Below are 22,562 nucleotides of genomic sequence, written 5' to 3' on the forward strand. Positions count from 1 at the left end.
TAAAAAACTATGAAATAAAAAATGAATAAAAAAATAAAAAACAACAACAAAACTAAACAAGAAAAGACAAAAATGAATCATTTTCAAAGTAAAATACAATAACAGAAACATGTGTAAAGTGGGGTCAAATTGAGACGTTTCATCAACTTTGACAAACCGTTAAACCAGAGATGCCACAAGCAAGAGGCCTAAGTCTTTTCTCCAAGAAGACGTTATGGGAGCGAAAAGCATAATCTTGAATAGAAATAGATATATCAATATATAGACTTTAGATAGGTAATATTGAGTCTTGCGTACGATTATTATAAAAAAAACTATGAACCCTTTGTCTTCGTTTTTTTTTTACAACAGTCGAAGTCGTTAATAGGAAATTTACATCAATTGTTACTACCAAACATACTGAATTTCGAGTCAGGAATTTAAGAGTTTTTTTACCCATTTTGTCTGTAGAATAATAGCGTTTTGAATTTGTCAGTTTTTATACTGTTGTTCTGCTTTTCTGCTATACAGTATGACACATGCATTAGTTAAGTTTATTTTTATGTCAATGGACGTAACTTTTAATCAGAACAAAATGAATTGTGGACAAGTTTTGTTCAATTATCAAAATGGTCTCATTGAAAATGGTCTTTTCGACAGGTCAACTACAGCCGCTAAGGGATTATACAGCTCATAAAGGACTTGCTTATTCATTGTTAAAGGCAGAACGGCTACTATAGTTGCTAACGTCTACTTCGTTAATTATCTGGTGGAGAATTGTCTCAGTGGCGATCATACCATATCTTGTTGTTTTTATTTTTTGGGTTAAGGACATTAGCATCATCTTAAGTAAACTTATTGATAGGACATACACCGGTTATATCAGTCCATGCTGTATTGAAGAAATCAGTGTCTATTTTTCCATCATCCAGATGAGCCAAATAGTTCCTGTAATACTTTATTCTTGACAAATCAGCAGATGTGGTCATCTCTGTAGTTGGTAAACAGTCATACCCACAATGCGGAGGAACAATGTCGGTCAGATTTCTAAGTAATGTTATCATCAAAGTAATGTCAAATGTTTTTGAATCAGGAACATCTAGAAAATAAGAAATATTGAAGTATCGAAATTAGAAAGAGTGTTAAAAATATCATTGTAGAATTAGAGTGCAAAATATATAATGCTTTAGATACACAATGTTTTCAACATGAAGTTTCAATTATAATTAAACTCGGGTGCATTTCTCATTATTTACAAACTACATCCATGCAAATTGCCTAACGAACTAATGTATACATGTTATATAAGGGCTAAACTTGAGTTTTAAACCTTGAAAAAAACCAAACAAAATTCATCAAATACACACGAAAGAGGCAAAAACTTCCACAAAGAAAATTGCCACTATCATAACTAAGAAGTTGTTTGTATTGTCACAAAATGACAAATAAAGTTCTGATTAAAATTATCTATTATAATGAACTCAAATTTGAGCTTCTCTAAAGTAACACATTTATAGTAGTAGAAATCGAATATAGGTTAATTGTTTTATTATTTACCTGTGCTTACCTGGAGATTTTGTGAATAAAAGATTCCACTGTGACTGACTAATTATGTGTTTCCTTTTAAGCTCGTTTAGTTTATTGAACTCTTTCTTTAAAGAAGCATATAAGCAAATTGGAGCAAATTCCCGATCAAACAAAGCTCTAACTCCACGTGGAGAAATTCCAGTCAGTAACAAACTCATTCGCACATAATTTTCTTCTTTATTTGAGAGGGACGCTTCTGCCATTTTGTTGATCTGTATTAATTCTTTGTATGTCCTATGTACAGACAGAAAGACCAATGGCCGGTTTTAACACAGACTTATTCCAACGTTTCCTACAGATAAAGATCATAAATAAACTTATATCTATGTTATGAAAAAGGGTAGTTTCCTCCCTTCCACCATAAAAACACTCTTTAAATCTGGAATATGGTTGTGTGCGATTTGCAAGCAAATACGGACTTCAGAATTTCTCCAAAAAATGATTCAATGTAAATATATAGGGTACTTGTATTTGCCCAAAAGAAAGTAAATTGACAAAATCAAATGAATTTGCTGTTTTACTTTGTATAAACTCGATATATGGTAATTATCCTAATTTTATGGAACATGAACAGAACCACAAATTTTTGGTTTAGTTTTGGCATTATTCTCAGGTTTTGTTTAATGAAATCCTTAACAAACATATTCTTTACAGTGGTAGGTCGATATTTCGGAATTTGATGATCTTTTGTATACATATAGAACTCATTGAACTGCATCTTAATATAAAAAAACCGGTATATATTTAGTTTTTATACTTTCAGATATATGGGCGATTAAATGTTTAAGAATTAAGTGTATATATAGGTAAAGATTGTATGAAAGAAGTGGCAAAAATATATTCTGTTTTGAATGGGTTAAGTTATTCAGTAACACGTGTCGAGCGCAATTCCTTTTGCATTGTTGTTAATATAAATCACATAGAATACAGGCCTGGCTAGTTTATGCCTTCCGTATATTACGACTTTCATTTAAAGAAAATATAAACAGTAAAAAATAATCAAAAATTGTAACAAGTCTAGAACATATTGGTTATCACAATCCACAATCTTTGTCGTTGCCCCAATTGGTACCTTATTTGAAATACAAATGTTGTAATGTATTGAATTGAATTGAATTGTTTTGTTTTGTATAGTATAGTTTCAGACGCGATTCCAGTCGAAAAGAAAAGATCTGAACAAAAATAAACAATCAAGGAAATAAGGCAAGATTACAATTATATTATTTCAATAAAAACAATTTGACTGTTTAGAAAGTCATGTATACAATTCATATACAAAACTTCAAGGTAATAACTAATATAAATATAAGTTAATAAAATGGATTACCTTCTTGATTCTCATTCAAGCCTCTACTACGTAAGTTTTTCGTTGAATAGAACTTTGTTATGAATATATGCGTATTATGATTGTACTATTTTTTTAATGAACTATATGCAATTCAAATGTATGGCATTTAAACTATGAAAAGGTATGCCATGAACAAAAGGAGATTTAAGTTATACATGTTATATGTCAAATAACATCAAGTATATTATGTGTGTTGAAATAAGCAATTTATAGTAGGTTTATAGTAGGTGATCAGTAGAACATTATTAAGAACATTAGCAAAATATATTGAAATGCGAAAACAAAACGATTTGTATTTATTGCCATCTTCAATCAAATGTGTTCATACCGATCTGTAAAGTTAATGATCCCGTATCTGTAGCTAATTTATAATAACAGTGATGTTTCCAACAAATAGAAGTGGGACATTTAAAGACGTATCGTATCCGTATCCAATACGTTGATGTATCTAAACGTGTAGATGGGTTAGTATTCCTCAAAAAGTTAAAACTCCAAAAATACTGAACTCCGAGGAAAATTCAAAAAGGAAAGTCCCAAATCAAATGGCAAATTCAAAAGTTCAAACACATCAAACGAATGGATTACGTGCAATAGTAATCCACAAAAGGGGAAAAAATCGGGGTAATAAAGGGCGATGCAAAATTTTTATCTCTTTCATTTTTAAAACTTAAATTGTTTGTTTAATAATGTTGAATAATTGTTAATTTTATGTACTATTTGCGTTTACATACATGCTTTTTGTATATCAAAATCTGGACATTATTATATGTCGTGCCCTAAAAGTGCTGTTCTACTTTATATACAGTACATATAATACAATAATAAAAATATCGAATGGACGACAATAGAAGCTAACATTGACACACATATATTAATCGCGTGATCAATCTATATACTTAGATATGTTTTAAAACTTTATTTAAATTATTAGAACAACCCAGGCGTGAAGTTGAATTATAAAACAAATGAGTTTTACGTTAACAATATTTATACATGTACTTTAAATTTGCTAAAAAAAAGAGATTGGATCATCCACATCATTTTAGTCGAATTGATAAAATGATACCTAATTGACAATAAGAAGAAATTTATAAATTAGCAGGCACTAATTTTTTCAAACACCTTCTAGAGTGCGCTCGACTTTAGTGACTTAATATGAGTTTTGTTTTAGAATGGTTGTTATTGTCTTTTTGTAAACAATCAACGTTAGCACATAAAAGAAGTGAGTAAACTATGTTTAAAATTTGATAACAAAAATCAATTGATTCAAGTCTGTAGTTTTAAACTATATTTGCCTGAAGGTCCAGATTGTCTGACGGAAGTTTCCACTGTATATATGCACAATATTGCAAATTTCTATTATACCATTACTGATTTGATTACAGAAGGACACATCAATCTTAATCCACGATGGAGAAATGGTGAGGGTTTACAAATATCGAGTGATTAAATTTAAACGATAATTCATTATTTAATTTGATTTTGATTTTTACTGTTTTTAAGCAGGGAATTTAGGCTATTTGTGGCGGCCAGTTTTTATTGGTGTAGGAAGCCGGAGTTCCCGGAGAAAACCACCGACCTTCGATAGGAAAACTGACAATCCTAGTCAATAAAGATTAGTGTCAAGTGAACCCGCACGAGCGGGGTTCGAACTCACAACCTCAGTAGTAAGTACGTAGACCACTCGGTCACCGAGGCTCCTTCATTAGTTGAAAACTATCATGTAACAAAAATAGTGCATCAATGGGTATCGATGACAGAAAGATATATGAGATAGAAAAACACATATTTAAACATGAAAATAATCTATTAAACAATAACACATAGATATCTTTAAATACGTCAAGGTATCAGAAACGGATACGATACGTCTTTAAATGTCCCACTTCGATCTGAACAAACAAATATTTTTGCAAAAAAAATAATAATTTGATTAAGATAAACAACACGTTGAATGATGATTTATTTCCTTGCGTGCTCATTCATAAGTAATAAAGATGAATTTTATTGAGTTACGTTTTAACGTTGGATTAGCCAGTAAGGTAAAGAAAAAAGAATTATCAAAATATAATAAAATAAAACCTCAAACGTTGATTTGATTTGATTTATTTTCTTAATAATTATTTTTCTTCTTAACAGATACAAGGAACTCAAAAATACGTCGCTCTTCGTATTGCCTTTAATTGAAATAAATCTATTTTAATCTTTGTTATTTTAAATTGCTATTTAAGCTCTTTGTATACCTTTAAGGATTTAAGGTAAACACTAAAGATGGTAACAAGAAATCTTTATTTAATCTATATACGGAGTAAACAAATCATTCCGCTCTTCTTTTGTTTTATGTCTATTGCAGATCATGTCTTACAAAACATATTTACTTGTTGTAGTGTTTTTCTTTATGATAAAGCGTCTGCAAAGACTCAAATCAATTATCATTTAAGGGCGACATCTTCTATGCAGTTTAAACTGACAATTTCAGCCAGGTTTGATTATAGAAATTTGCTGATAATTTTTGCTCGATACAGTTTCCTCTATCTATATAAACTTATATCAACTGAAACTGATGTATCCTTTATGTTGCTTGGTCTTTCGTTTTCTATGTTGTGTCCTGTTTATCATTATTTGTCTCTTTTATTTTTCAGCCATGCCGTTGTCAATTTATTTTCAGTTTATTTTCAATCAGTTTTTTTACTGTCCCTCTTGTATCTTTCGTCCCTTTTGTATCTCTAGTTCGATGGGATAGATGCGTTCAACATAGTCACCAAATTTTGAATTACTCAGTGAGGTCATCATTTACGATATTGAGTTAATTTGCATTCCTCGAAAAATCTAAATGGTAATAAAGGCTTCTATGGTGATTTTCGACTCTATTATTCGTATGAACGCCAAAAGCCGGGTATAAAACAAGTGAAGAACAAAGGATGCATTTCTTTTTAACCAAAGTTTTGTTAACATGTGTGTCGTTTCTTATCGTGTGCCATACGCTGCAAAAGTAGAAACACAATAAGTGATTACTGGCCCTGTTTGAACTTGTGATTATGCATGCACATGTTATTGGTAAACAAACTTATTGCAAATATTGAAACAAATACATCGTTTAATCAGGCCGAAATAAGGAACAAATGTAGCGTTTATACTACATGGCTAACACATTTTGCCAGTGCATACTAGTTTTTCAAAGTTAGGTAAAGAAACAAACGATCAATGCATGTGCGCACTTAGTCGTTTGTATCGTTTTTGTGAGAAAGAAATGAACTCAAAGTCTTTCTATTGATCATTATAATTATCAACTACCAAACATGATCTACCCGTTTAAATAACGCTACTTAATTTAGATCTACATACAGATCAATTTAAAAATATCAATACTTGATTATCCGATCATCTGTTTAAAGTTTGAAAACAAGTACAAGGTTACAATAAAATATATGTACGTAGGAATAACTTTGACCTACCTGTAAGATGAATGTTTTTAAATGTGGAATATAACAGTGAAATATATAATGAGTATAATCATTTATTGATTTGTTTTGTATGCAGCCGACAAGTTGTATCAGCGTTTATGTCATAGCCTTTAGTTAATTGATTTTATTCTATTTTAGGTGATTTTGTTGATTATCTGCATTTAGGCGAGTGTCCTTTATCTAATATATTTGGAACTATATATTTAATATATATATGGAACTATAAACATTGACACATAAAATTACAATCATTAATTAAGATATCTCGACAAAATGGCGACTGCAATTCTGCCAGTAGAGGAAGAAAATTATATACGAATGAGTCTGCTCCTTACTGGAATTTCTCCACGTGCAGTTAGAGTCTTGTTTGATCGTGAATTTTCTCCGCAATGTTTATATCCTTCATTAAAGAAAGAATACACCAAACTGAATGAGCTTAAAAAGTTACATATAATTAGCCTAAAACAATGGGATCTTCTGTTCCCGCCATCTCGAGGTAAGTACAGACTTGTTTTATAGAAATCAATAATTTAACCCCATACTTTAAGGTTTTTATATGCAAGGTGACAGGACGTGCAGCTTAATTTATCACCTTTTTAGGTTTAAAAATATGTAAATAGGTCGGGAAAACTATATATATATCAGATAAACATGATAAAATCAATAAAGTTCACAAAATTTGTCTGTCATCTTTCTTGATGTTCCCGGCAGTGTTTTATCAATCATTTTTCTCTCTTTTTGGCTCTTTGTTATTCCCCTGTTTCATTACACACCAAACAAAACGCAAACAACATTTTAACCTAAAAAAATATATGAAAAGGTATACATTTCTGAAATCTAAATCCTATGAAACGGGTGGGGCAACAGAAGCTTCCATATATCAATTAGGTATTGAAGTGCTTCTCCGATCGTGATATAGATGTATAATAAGTTGTAAGAGAACTTGCATTTGTCCATATGAATCCCTTGTCGAATGTTGATGCATGTTTCTTTGCTCAAAGGTGTTTAAAAATTAAAAGAAAAACTATTTTACCCCTTCTTGTGTTTTCGTATCCCTTTGTTGTCGTATCAAAAATATCTAATAAGTGAAGATGCGTAAATAATAGAGAATTAAAAACTCAATCGAATAAGAACCTCTTATGAATAGACTAATTTGATTATTGAAGATTCTTTGTAAGAGCTTTTAAAAAAAAAAAACTTAAAAAAAAACTAACTAAATGAATGAACATTTTAATATTCTTACATGACGTGCTTCGTTCGCTTTAGGAATAAACCCATATTGACTACTGCAGATTATTGAATTTTATCAAATTGACATGCATTTGAGATATTGCATTCCTTAAAACACTTTCAAATTCTTAAATGATGCACATGTTCTTACTAATCCAATTAAAGGGAGATTCATGAAAGAGCCTACACAAACGCTCTACACTTATACTCATTAGACATAGAAATTACCTTAATTGTCCTAATCAGAATCAAAATAATATACTATACTTTATATACATGCTATACTTTATTGGTGTTTTAATATGTATAGGCTTTGTATTCGTGTTATATTTAGACCTCGCTATCGCTTGGGCAAAAATAGTCACGAATATAATGATTATCCATGTGAAAGCTACAAAAAAGTATAGCTTGCATGAATGATTTCTTAAACCAATTTTTTATGTGTACACTTTTTTTTAATATCGGAAAATTAAATACACGTTCATTCATTAGAAAAATTAATTTCGAGAAAACAAGTCCTCCCGAAAAAGTACATATACAGGACCACATCAACATATGTACACCTTTCAAACGCGCAATTTTACACCAGTAATGAAAACCTTCTTTCATTTATGGGTAGACTTTACATAGATAAATTCAGCCGTATAAGAAAAGCAAAATGAGAATGTTAAATTTGATGTATGCCTTTTTGTGCTACTTTGTTACATTTGTTGTTTATGTAGTGATATTAAGATGATAACACAATATTGACTGTTGTACCCCTATTTTTGACATTTTTACTCTTTGAGTATGTTTGTTTTGTTCATGCATCGTTGACAATGTAATGGAATTTGATGCGACTGTCATACAAGTGAGAGGTTTAGCTAGCTATAAAACCAGGTTCAATCCACCATTTTCTACATTAGAAAATGCCTGTACCAAGTCAGGAATATGACAGTTGTTATCCATTCGTTTGATGTGTTTGGACTTTTGATTTTGCCTTTTGATTTTTGATTTTCCTTTTTGAATTTTCCTCGGAGTTCAGTATTTTTGTGTTTTTACTTTTTTTCATATTGTTTCTGAAATAAACATATAATTGGTAATTCCATCAGACAGCATGAAATGTTCATTCCATAAGTTAAACAATATTGTCAATTGTGTCTTCACTCTTTATGTATATTCGGAGGGACTTCGTTCATACAACATGTGTCTTTCCACCATTTAAATCGTTCATCGGATCTTCGGATTTTAGCAGCGGAAAACGACAAGTGCCTGAATTTACATTTTATTTTTCCAAAAAAACAAAATATTCTCCTAATCACTAAATTTGACACGCTTTATAATATACTTCTATAGTTGTGAGAATGCAAAAATATGATTAAGATGTAATTTCGCTTAACTATTGATTTATCTACGATTTAACAACAGCAGATTTATCATTGAAACAAAATCTTAAATGAGTAGGTTTTCTCGTTTGAATTGTTTTACATTGCCATATCGGGGCCTTTATAGATGACTGTGCGGTATGGGCTTTGCTCATTGTTGAAGGCCGTACGATTACCTATAGTTGTTAATGTCTGTGTCATTTTGGTCTCTTGTGGACAGTTGTCTCATTGACAATCATACCACATCTTTTTTTATATATAAAGTGGAAACTGAAGTTTTTAATTTCGATATGTCATAATTTCTAGGTGTTCCTGATTCCAAAACATTTGATATCACTTTGATGATAACATTACTTAGAAATCTGACTCCAATGATTCCTCCTATGAGTGGTTTTGATTGTTTACCACCAACTACAGCGACTACACAAGGTGCTGATTTAGCAAGAATAAAGTTTTACAGAAATCGCTTGGCTCATCTAGATGATGCGAAAATAAACCACGATTTTTTCATCACTTCCTGGAAGGATGCAACTGATGTAAGTAATGATGGTCTTCTATCATATAATTATATATCAACTACATGTATATATTAGAAATGTGTCTCATCATAAGACATCAGGCTACTGTCCATTTTTTGTACTCATTTTTGGGATACGATTGCTTTTAAGAAATCTGTAAACTTATACCATTGACTCAGGGCCATGCTCTTACGTCAACAGTTGTATTCTAAACATTAAGGAACATCTCAGATTCCTGAGATTGTCTTGCTTTAAATGGTATAAAAAAACAAATGGATTGAATTTCAACAACTGTCCTATAATGTTTTTCTCATAATCTTCATGTTTTGATATTTCCCTCGACTTGTATGCGTGTTTTTAACAACACGGAAAATTAGAATTAAGCAGTATTTATAATTATTGTTGTCATAAATTTAGAAACACGTCAGAGGGAATTCCCCAGTTTTGATAACATGCGACAGTTCTCTGAATTCTGATCGATAAATCTATTTCTGTCATATAAGAACTGAAGTGGAGTTTTCTTATATTTCACTGTTATGAAACTGATATTTGGTATTGTACTCCCATAAAGAAATGGAGATCGTTCAATGAACATTTAATATACTTACTAGCTACAAATCACAAGTCTATGTTTTGTTTGGGTAATTATGCACATGCGTATTGCTTTCTTGACTTGAAGGGGTATCAGATTGAATGGTTGCTCTGGATTCCCTACTCCAATGATTAATTTGAAACTCACGAGATCCTTTCTATGTCTGTCTGCTATTGAGGGTTATTGTTGTTGCATAATTTGAAATTATATGCATCATTTAAATTAAAATAAATGTAGCCCACATCGTAAAGGTGTATCTAGAACAACCCTTCAGCCAAAATGGAGTCTTCCATGTTATCGCTTCGAGTTGTCTCCCTTCCGCAAGAAACTTTCGTCAAACGTCGATACGTCGGAAAAAAATAACTCGTTTTGTCAAAAGACGTCGTATTATATTAAAACCGATTGCAATTTTAAACAGAAGAATGTGTACGGAAAGGAGTCATGCTCACTGACCCAAAGGAAATAAAATATTTAAAGAGTTAGGAAAGGGGTTCCACCTAGAATTCACGAAGGAAAATAGGTGATAAGGTACGAATTCAAATACCTTCTCTCACTCTCAGTGAACTTGGAATTGATAGTACATTGTTTTTACACTCGTATCGAGGATTGGCTATTTTTAAAGTTGAATAACTATTCATATTACGTAAATTATATTTAACGAGTTTTTTACACGTGCAGTTGGTTTATTTTTGAAAATACATGTATCAATGAAAGCAATAGCAACCATATCCCTCAGAGCAATCTGCTCTTTGATTCAAATTTCTTTTTGCTTTTATAGTTCTTGGATCGTTGAAAACAAAGTGTAGATTGTTTTATGCATGATGACAATGTCCATTTTATGGACTGTGTTTAAGATTGACTTAAGGTGGTATGGGTGTCTTCCTCCATCTTGGATTGTAAAAAACAGAGAACCAAAGGTCCAGATTTTCTATCAAGTTAGCAAAATTTGATGCAGGAATGAAGTTTTTAAATTGATTGTTCATTTAAAAGAACCAATTTATAAGAAAATAACTTATAATTATTAAATATCTCTGCAAATGTTGATTATTTCTGGTGGTTTTTTTAACTTTTTTAAATTGGCATTTTAAGGGGAAGTAACTCTTAAACAGTGCATTTTCTGAAGGATTCTACATGGAATTTTCCTATTTTGTATTTTAGCCGAAAAAACGTACGGTGACCCTATCTCTTCTTTTGATATTCTCAAAGCATTGTATGAAAGCTATCTTTTCCTAAAGTATTTAACAATTCTATCATTTTGTTTAGTTTCTAATAACAAAATGGTGTTTTTCCCTGTATAATCCATACAAAATGTGTCATTTTATCACGTCCTGTAGCTTGAAAAAATGCGCGGTGACCTATCATTTTTATTATATTTTTCAACATATATCAATAGATACTCCATTTTGGCAAAGTATGAACAAATTCTATCATTTTTATTTTAGACTCCCATACCACCTTAAGTGGTTCCAGTGAGCCTTTATCACTCAAATGGCACATATACAAAAGTGGCGAAAGGTACCATAGGAACAGTCAAACTCAAAGATTGAATATACACAAAACGCCATGGCTAAAATTTATAAAAGACGAACAGACAAACATAGTATACAAGACATAACAAAGAAAACTAAAGACTAAGCAACACAACTCAACCAAAACTGGGGGTGATCTCAGGTGCTCCAGTAGGGTAAGCAGATCCTGCTCTACATAGGGCACCCTTCGTGTTACTTATGTTATTACAAATCCGGTAAATAGTCTAATTCGGTAGGTCGTATTGGTGAAAAGGGACGGGTATTGTAGTAACGACATATGAACTTATCTGATATCATTAACGGCGTCCGCAAAATTTACGAAGGGATATTTTCAACTTCACCATTTGAAACTCTTGGTTTATTAGCTTCATTGTGAACAGCAATCCTCTATCAAGGATTTCATGATAGGAAATACAAGCCCGGGATTTTCGTATCAATTGGGATATATATACTACACTAGAACACACCCGTGATATCGCGGGTCCGTGACTGAATTAAAGTATATAACTATGCGCAAACCTTATTTTAGTATTAGTATTGTCATCTGATAAAGTCATGCCGATTATAAGATACACAGTTTTCTCTGCTTTCAAATCTTTCTGTTTGAACCCGTCGAACTATTCAATTATTGGTAATATTAATTATTTGGAAAACAAAAGGTCCTGGAATGGAGTATTTTTTAATCAACTGCATTGTCCTATATTAGTTATAAATAAAGTTGAATTCTTTGATTCTCTGTTTTACGTCATGCCCGCTAACAAATTGAAAACTGTACCTATACGCCTTATTTTTAGTCCAGATTTTTAGTATTCGTATTGTTATCTTAGAAAGTCTTACTGATTAAAATACAATAGGTAACAATTTGACAATTAAGTAGTGTCAACCGGGTTTCCCTGTGATTATGACCTGTGTATATAGCATATTAATCCTGAATACACCGTTTGGTGGTGCGCCTGTCAGATGCGGAACCTACAGATAAGGTAATAGGTAACAGATGAATATACTATTGGTATCGGTATCGGACTCGACCCGGAACTTTTTAATTATTGGCAATATTAATTACGTGGAAAACAAAAGGGCCTGGAGTGGTGTAATTTTTAATCTACACCTTTGTACTATATTAGTTATATATAAAGTTGAATTCTTTGATTCGTCGTTTTTACGTGATGACGGCTGACAAATTGGACCTCGTAATTTTAGTATTATAGATATGCAGGTGCTGCTTGAATGTTGCTACTTATCATTGAAATCACCCCCTTTATCGTAATATCGTAAAGTTTTGTATCATCCGGCCCGCATTGTCAATTTCTAGATGTAAGTCAAGATATGATGCAGACTTAACTGTATCTGTAGCATCATTTATCTCTAGTTCTATGGGATAGATTCGTTCAACATAGTCATCAAGTTAGAACGAATCTTGAATACACAAATATAAGACAGTGATTTTCAATGTATTTGGCATTTCTAGCTTTTGGTACACTTGAATTTTTATTTCACTTGACCTTTAAGTGTTTCAAAACACCACCCTTATGATAGATGTATCAAATGTTGTCTTCACGGGCTTATTTCAATTGCTATTGGTAAATCTCAAACAGATGAAACGTGGTTCTTGTGTATGAACATATCTTAAATGTTGTTATATGTTTTATCGAGATAGAATTTGATGACAAAGGTCCAGCAGGAAACTCATATGCAACCATTATATTCCAATAAGTTTATTATTAGAGGAGGATTTTTCTTTAAACACATTTTTTGTACGAAAATAGAAATTTCCCAAAAAGCCCTGGACATTAAAACAAGGTGTCTTTTTGGGTTACATCAATATATACCATGTCTTTATGAAGCCCTTTAGAAATAAATGTCTACAATTTTGAAAACAGAACTTCATGTCCATTGATACAGAAATTGACAATTGAGTCCTCTGAAATCATTAAATCAATTTGTATCAAATTTTCATCTAAACCATGTAAGGAACCAAAATTATCTCATGTAAACAGTACTATGGAGCGCCGAATGGGACTTGAACTTTTTGTAATCAAAATCAATTCTGTCATTACAAAATCATTTTTGTCTTGCAAAACATTGCGATACAGACTTGTTTTAAAACAACTTCAATTTTGTGAAGACAAAATTCATTTTTGTAGACAAAATTCTGGGACTCTTGTGGTTTGTTACTTTTGTCATGACAAAATTCATTTTGTAACTCAGACTTTACTTTTGTAACCTAATTTGGAAATTGGGCAATAAAAGTCAATTTTGTATGCCAATTAATTTAGTTTGGATTCAGTGAACTAATTTGCATACCAAACTGAGATTTTGTCACAAAATTTAATTTTGTGTTTTTTTTTTGTGTTAACAAAATCAAGTTTTGTTAAACAGAAGTGAAATTTTAACACAAAAGTAAATTTGCCTCAAAAGTCAATTTTTGAGACACAAAAGTTGTTTTTGTCACAAAAGTTGTTTTTGTAACAAAAGTTGTTTTTGTAACAAAAGTTGTTTTTGTAACAAAAGTTGTTTTTGTCACAAAAGAGGGACGAAAGATACCAAAGGGACAGTCAAACTCATAAATCTAAAACAAACTGACAACGCCATGGCCAAAAATAAAAAAGACAAACAGAAAAACAATAGTACACACGACACAACATAGAAAACTAAAGAATAAACAACACGAACCCCACCAAAAACTAGGGGTGATCTCAGGTGCTCCGGAAGGGTAAGCAGATCCTGCTCCACATGTGGCACCCGTCGTGTTGCTTAAGTGATTACAAATCCGGTAAATAGTCTAATTCGGTAGGTCATATTCATGAAAGGGAAGGGGATTGTAGTTACGACGTAAGGAACATATCCGATATCATTTGTGAAACGGTTATTCCATAACGGTCAACCAACTCGTGATGGCGTCCGTAAAATTTACGAAGGGACAAAAGTCATTTAGTCGCAAAAGTCATTTTTGTCACAAAAGTCATTTTTGTTATAAAAGTCATTTTTGTTACAAAAGTCATTTTTGTCTACACAAAAATAAACACGAAATTGAATTTTGTTATGACAAAATTCATTTTTGTAGACAACAAAATTCAATTTTGTATGCAAATAAGTTTACATAAAATTCAATTTTGTCTACAAAAATTAATTTTGTCATGATTTTTGTAATTACAAAATTGAAGTTCTCATAAAACAAATCTGTATCACATAGTTTTGTAAGACAACAAAGATTTTGGTATGACAGAATTGAATTTTGTGTACACAAAATTTATTTTGATTACAAAAAGTTCAAGTCCAATTCGGCGCCCCGTAAACAATCATTACTGTGTTTATTTTGCATATTTGTAAAACAAATCTACCGACTCTGGAGCACATTATAAACGAAAAGTTACTAATCAAATGGCCAATTTAAATTTTATTAGCCGGTCATCTAACCGACTTGACTATCAATTATATCGTTAAACTTTTTTGTGCGATATAGGTTTATACCAGCCTCTGATTTATTGTATAAATTTTGAGAACCGTTGTCATTATTTGTTTGAGGAGTCTGTTTGAAACTCAAGCAAATAAGGTTTCTTTAAATAATACATATCATAAAGGTACATTTATTGATTAATTCTATTGAACCATAAAGAATTCTTGCAATATGTCTGCCAAATTTATCATATGAATATATCTATGTTTGACTATTTCGTCTCATTTAACTAAACCTTAATTCACATCAATGGAAAAAGTAAATGTAAAAGTACTTTCTATTTGATTAGGAGCTGGGGTTTTCTTTGATTGCCTCATTTTCTATGTCAATATAGACAGACACAGTTACTAAATATTATAATTACCGTAAACTGACAACCTTTCAGAATTGACAAGTATTAAAATTCAAGCATTTCTTCATATTTTCACGATTGACATTGAACATATCAAATGTGATTGGTAATTTTTTAAATCTATTTTTATAGTCTAATTTTCTAAAAACTGAACTAATTGAACGTGTTTATGTACAGCCTTTACATGTTTGCCTATGCATAAACAGTTAAACGCAATGCCTTTATTCTATAATATTTTAATCTAAGAATATCCATTCCAGGCGATCGTTCGAGTAGGAGGACATCAATTTCAAATGGAATGTGATAATTTGAAAAACAAACCTTTGGATCGAACAAGCCACACAATAATGCTGGAAATAAATAAATCAAATGATGAGATCCGAGAACTAAAACAGTCATTGAATAATCTAAGGAAAGAGATTGAAATTTCTCAGCAGGTCACGATCCCAAGGAATGTGAGAGGTAAACACCAGAACTAATATAGCTAGGAACACTTTCAGATGTTTAGGTTTAAAGGTTCCTGATGAATGTTTGTCCAGAAAAGTACTGCAAATGCATGCAATTCGACATGTAATTTTTATAAGTGAGTACATGAGGTCAGATTGATGGGCACAAACTTAGAGGTCAAGGTTTTACTTTTGAATGTCAATTCTTGCAAGTCATGTTGGAATGTGCAAGCCATCTATTTGAAAGAACATTTGACAATTAAGAAAGTAAAGGCCCATTTTGGTATTTATATAACGGTGTATTTCATATATTTAGCTTTCACATATGTTGATCTTGCGTATAAAAGATGCAGATAAATGCATAAACGCTTTTTGTGGAAATATTGAAATCTTAATTCAAACACTTGCAAATCTATTGTGTTACATTGTATCTGAGGGTACAATTTTGAATGGTAAACATGTAAATACAGTGAGGCCATGTTGACGGATTGATTCACATTGGTTGATAATGGGAGTTCAAGTTATTGCATTGGATTGTGACTTACAGTTCAGGTAGTTTTAGCCCAATGCACGTTATTAAAGCTGTGGTTAAGGTGTAGAATTTAGATATTAGAAGATTGAAAGGTGTGGTTGTTACCTTTGAAGTGAAAGATAGTGTGGAACATTGACAATTTTTTAATAGACCCAATGAGGACAAATTACTCTGTTATAATGTGTAAAAAATGTTAAGCAGATGGGTTCTGTTGTTGTATTGTAAGAAGCTTACACGATCAGGTTGTGACTTTTAAATGCAATAAAGGGAGGGGGCTTTAGGTCGGTTTGAACTATGTATTAAAGATTTAACATTGTGATTTTAGGTTTTATAAAATTGAGAATGGAAGTGGGGAATGTGTCAAAGAGGCAACAACCCGACCATAGAACATATGCTTGTCAACGATGAAATGTAATGGATGTAAAATGAGAATATCTGATTTCACCTGATTTCACTCCCGGCTTTTAGTGGAGTTCGTGTTGTTTCTTAATTATTATTTATTATTGTTGATGTACATGTCCTTTATTTTTGTGAGTCTTTGTTTACTCCTTGGTTTTGATTGTTATTGTCTATGTTATTTATGGCAAGCAGCTCTAAACTATTAAAAGCCACTTGAGAGAAATACACACTTAAAATGTAAATTACTGGTTTATCATTTGATTAATTTAATGTTTGTTCCAACATCAGCAATATTGAAATAAATTCCCTTGTGAGTATTTTATTTCAATTTGATTATTAACAATAATTCATGAACAGCGGGTCCATTTACATAAATATGTTTCGGCAGTTACAAATCGGTAGTCTCGGAAGTAAATATATATAAATATTTCTTATTGTCACTTTTTGCGGGTAATCATAGCCAGTACCTATATAAGAAATCCCATCAAAGATACGTTTTATTTATTACATCAAGAAAAATGAAACAAATGCCAACATTATTATATATGGTATCACTAATGCAAAGTCAGATAGTAAATACCATCATTTGCATTATTCTAATCTGTTTGTAATTTTTAGATGATCATGAAGGTGTTATTCGAGATTGGGAAATAGATGATGAGACATTTGTAGAAACAAGAGCATCAGAACATGTAATGTCATGGCTTTCAAAATGTAACATAGCTGTTTTAACAGGGAGTTCAGGGACTGGAAAATCATTTCTTATCCACCATGCTGCTTTAGAGTTGCATCGTCATAAAAATTTCGATATAATACCTTTATCGTTTGAAACAGCGCCTTTTGTTATAATTCCTTATAAGAGTAAAATTAGAAACCAGGTTTTTGTAATTGATGATATATGTGGAAAGACAACAATACATGTTCAGGTCGTAGATTTATGGAAACAGATCGCAGAAAAATTAAAATCTGTATTCCAATCAAATTCCGTTCAAACAGAAGAAACAATAAGTACTAAACTTCTAATTTCCTGTAGGCTTCAAGTGTTTAATGACTCACAGTTCAAATGTTTAAATCTATTTACTGAAAATGCAGTTGATCTTGTATCTGAATCATTTTGTCTTCTCGGAGATGAAAGAAAATTGATGATACAGAAATATCTAATAAGCGAACAAATTAATCATGTGATAAATCATCTATGCGATTTTGACTTTTTTCCTCTTCTGTGCAAGATGTCTAAAAACCTGTCATTTGACAAACTTAAATTGCTCTTCACATCACCGATTGAAACAATAAAAGAAGATATTGAATATATGATGACATCGGATAAAAAGTACCAGTTATGTGCCTTAATCCTATGTATTTTGTTTGAGGAAGGAATTAAAGAGGAATTGATTAAACGTAGATTGAAAACGGGTCCGATAACATTAAGAACAAAACTGATTGAAATAGTTTCAAACTGTAACATTGATTTGGAAAGAGAACTCGAAAGACGATCTTTAGAAAAGGGATTTTCGACTCTGTTGGGAACGTTTCTGAAGAAAAGTGGCACAAAATACAGCTTAATTCATGACAAAATATACGATATTGCGTCAGTTGTATGCTCTCAGACATTTCCGGAAAGTTTTATCAAATATGCAAGTGGAAGATTTATCGGTGATAGGTATATATTTAAATCGATCGAAAAAAATCCCACCGATGAACTTATTGTAATTTCAGAAGATATGGAAGAAGAGTATTTTCAAAGAATGGTAGACGATTTGAAACAACGAGATATCTACAGCACCCTACATAATAAACAATTAGTCCACAAATCATTCCGAGAAAAGCTTTTAGTACATCTTAACAAAAATGCCGAAGATTTGCAGGATTTATTCAACCAAATTGACAAGAATGGATTAAAATTGGATACGGGGGAAGTCCATTTTTGGGATGAATCTGACAATGTCGATTTGGACGTTACGAACGATGAATGTAGTGCAAGGGACATAACATTTCCGTTAATCGAAGCAGCTACCGAGGGGCACGTTGATATTGTTGAATTCCTAATCAAAATGAATTGTAATTTAAATAATACAGACAGCTTTGATAGATCAGCTCTATTTAAAGCTTGTAAAGGCGGATTTCATGATGTTGCCAAAATGTTATTAAACCATGGTGCAGACCCTTTTTTGTGTCATGAAGACGAATCATCGCCATTACACATGGCATGGCAAGCAGGAAATGATCTTATTGTGCAATTGCTTCTTGCTAAAAATGTTGATGTCTGTAAACTTGACAAAGACTATGTATCACCGTTACGCATAGCATGTGAGGAAGGACACACAAATATAGTGAGACTTCTACTCCAGAATGAACCTCAAGTTAATATGTCCGATATTTGGATGGATCAGTGTCCTCTCCAGATGGCATGTAAAGCGGGTCATTTAGATGTAGTGAAACTATTGCTTGAAAACGATGCAGATGTAAACAGCATTTCTAAATTCCATGACACTCCTTTGAGTCTGGCATGTGAGGGAAGTTTTGCTGATATAGTTAGAGTGTTACTGGAAAACAAAGTTGAGGTTTGTAAAACAATACCCAGCAAATCGCCTCTGTTTATAGCTTGTAAAAATGAACATACAGGGATTGTAAAAATGTTACTAGAAAGCGATACATATATTTATCCAGATATATATGAATGGGATGGAACCGTATTTTCACCATTGGCTGCTGCTTGTGCAAGTTACCAAGTCAATATTATGCAGATGTTACTACACACATGTAGCGATGAAATTTCGAGTTTTGACAGGTGCTATTCTATGCGTACGGCTTCGTTTCATGGTTGCACAGAAATTGTAAAAGTATTTATGAAAAACGCAGATTTTCTTTTTGGTGAAGATTGTCATAGTTTGATAAATGAGTCTATCTATTTAGCATGCAAAGGAGGAAATATAGAGACCGTTCAGTATTTTCTGTCTCAAGATATTGATGTGTATCAATACTCTGATACTGGTCGATCATTGATTCATGCAACTTGTGGATCATCTCGTGAAAACGAAGGTCACAAATCTGTTTTAAATCTGTTGATTCAAAATAAGTTAGACATCTCCAAACCTGACAATGATGGATTATCACCTTTACATTTAGCCTGTCAAAATGATTTGTTTTCTGTATGTGAATTTCTCATAAGTAACAAAGCAAATGTTAATATGCAAGACAATCAAAACAGGTCACCTTTACATTTCACCTGTCAAGATGGTTCGTTTTCTTTATGTGAATTTCTTATAAGCAACAAAGCGAATGTCAATATGCTAGACTATCATAACATGTCCCCTCTTCATTTCGCCTGTGAGAGGAAACTTGACCCAGATATCAATATCATTGAAGTATTGCTTAAAAATAAAGCAAATTTTGAATTGTGTGATATCGCCGGTAAAACTCCTCTTCATGTAATTTGTGAGAGGTGTAACTACTCGATATATAACCAACGCGAAATCAATAATTCTCCTATGTTTGTCATGAACATATCAACGAAATGCATGTCGATAGTCAAACTATTAATTGATTATGGTGCAAATGTGAATGCACGTGACAATGAAGGAGAAACGCCTTTACACAAAGCATGTAGATATGGAGATTATGAACTGGTAAAAACAATTCTTTCATCGAAGAAAGCAGACCCCGATTTACGTAATGAGGCAGGTCAGACACCAATGTATTTAGCGTGTAAATTCAGTCACAATTACATATCCACGATATATTGGGGAAATGTCGATAGTTTTAAAGAAGTTAACGAAGGAAAATCTTCTCTTCAAATATCTTCAGAAACTTTGAAATCTATTGAAGAACAGCGCAACAATTCTATAGAAATGGGTGATGAGGATGATGCGAGATATCTGAATTCCAAATATGATATCTTAAAACATATTATTTCACTTTTAAACGAGTACAATGCAGACCTGTTCCAGACATGAAGAAAGAAATACACAGAAAATATCCGTTTTCAATCATTCTGTTAATCAGGGGAAAAAAATAACACTGATCGTTACCTACGTTATTTTTGCTACTTGTATATACAATATCAATTATTTGCCAAAAAAAAATGAAAAAATAGACTGCTAAAATTTATACCAATGGACCTTGCCTAAATTTTCATTATCCTAGAAAACACCCGCGACATTGCTAGTCCGTGACTGAATAAACGTACCAAGCATATTTTCATGCTGATTCTTTTATTATTTGCATTGTCATGTGATAAAGTCATGATGATTATAGGGTGCACACTTTCTCAACTTCAAAATCTTTTAGGTATAAATCCGTTCTTGTTTTCTTACTACAACGGGAAACTGATTTAAGATGAATCTGTTTGTTCAATGATTGAATTCATTAGTGTCCTGTAAACTGACGAAGTTCAGGTGTGATTATGACCAATGAATATAGCAAATCCGAAATAAACGCTTTGATGATGCCCAGGAAAGGGGGCTAACGTACAAATAAGGTGATATGTATTTTTGGTATCGGTATCGGATTTGACCTGGAACTTGATAAATATTGGTAATATACATTAAGAAAAACAAACTAGCTCCTCTTATAGCTTTTTATGCGCTATGGGCTTTGTTCATTGTTGAATGCCGTAAGGTGATCTATGATCATCTATAATAGTTGTTAATTTCTGTGTCATTTTGTATCTTGTGGAGTTTGGTCTTTTTGAGCAATCATACCAGATTCATTTTATATATCTAAACTAGCGCGGATCAGGGGCTTTTCCATATATGTGTATATTGTTGTATTCATGACAAAGAATATTTACGTGTTTTTTAAATCAAGCTATCAAACTGAGTTCTAAGGCAATGGACACATGAAAGACGGAAATTTCTTAAGATAAGACATCGCCATGACAGGTAGCATCCAGTACTTCTGACACATAAAGATTTATAAAACACTTTACGCTGCAGCGGGATATTAATACATGTGTCCTTGTTTCATTCTGTGTTTTTGCCCCCAGTGAGAAAAAAACAAAACATGTTTCATTTGGATTAATTGAAAATGCCATAATATTAAACAAGAGTGCACACGCTGAAATGTCTCGCAATCTTTACTAACCACTGATTTTATTTTGATAGTCCTAAATAATTTTGTTTACTAGGAGTATCACATAAACTCAACATGAATCAAGAAAATAAGGTCAAGGTCATATAAACCAAATGAGATATACATGTACACCTTACAATCGTTCAATACACTAAATATAGTTGACATATTGCTTATAGTTTAAAGAAACAGACTTAACCAAGTAAACTAAACACTGACAAATGAACAATAAAAATGAGGTCAGTGTCAGATAAACCATGACGGACAGACATGTACACCTTACTATCAAGCTGTGCATTAAATATAGCTGACCTATTGTTTATAGTTAAGAAAGACAGACCAAAACACACAACCATAGTACTGAGCAACGGTGGAAATGAGGTCAAGGTCAAATAAAACCTGTAAGACTGACATGTACATAAACAAATATTTCCTTAGACCAAATACAGTAAGTACACCTATTTGATACAGTAAAAGAAAAACGGACCAAAACACAAAAAATAGACTATAACCACTAAACGATGAAAATGAGGTCAAGGTCAAATGACACCTGCCAGTTTGGCATGTACACCTTACAATCCTTCCATACACCAAATAAAAAAGACCTATTGCTTATAGAATCTGAGATATGGACTTGACCACCGAAATTTAACGTTGTTCACTGATCCATATAATGAGGTCCAGATCAAATGAAA

The 22,562-nt window shown here is 32.0% G+C and overlaps 1 protein-coding gene across 2 annotated transcripts; it reads left to right on the top strand.

Moving 5' to 3' along the window:
* Nucleotides 1-6,515: 6,515 nt before the first annotated feature.
* LOC143083883 (E3 ubiquitin-protein ligase DZIP3-like) lies at nucleotides 6,516-20,941 on the top strand. Of its 2 annotated transcripts, XR_012980921.1 has the most exons (4): nucleotides 6,516-6,874; nucleotides 9,279-9,508; nucleotides 15,681-15,882; nucleotides 17,416-20,941. XR_012980921.1 is itself a non-coding variant. In XM_076260260.1 (3 exons), exons 1-3 carry the CDS (start codon nucleotides 6,652-6,654, stop codon nucleotides 15,897-15,899), a joined length of 672 nt encoding a protein of 223 aa, XP_076116375.1. In that variant the 5' UTR covers nucleotides 6,516-6,651; the 3' UTR covers nucleotides 15,900-16,149. The 2 variants fall into 2 exon arrangements, 1 of the variants encoding a protein (XP_076116375.1); XM_076260260.1 differs by lacking the exon at nucleotides 17,416-20,941 and having other exon boundaries at nucleotides 15,681-16,149.
* Nucleotides 20,942-22,562: the final 1,621 nt, after the last annotated feature.

This window comes from Mytilus galloprovincialis, chromosome 7 (genome assembly GCF_965363235.1).
Source record: "Mytilus galloprovincialis chromosome 7, xbMytGall1.hap1.1, whole genome shotgun sequence".
In the NCBI taxonomy this organism is placed as follows: Eukaryota; Metazoa; Mollusca; class Bivalvia; order Mytilida; family Mytilidae; genus Mytilus; species Mytilus galloprovincialis.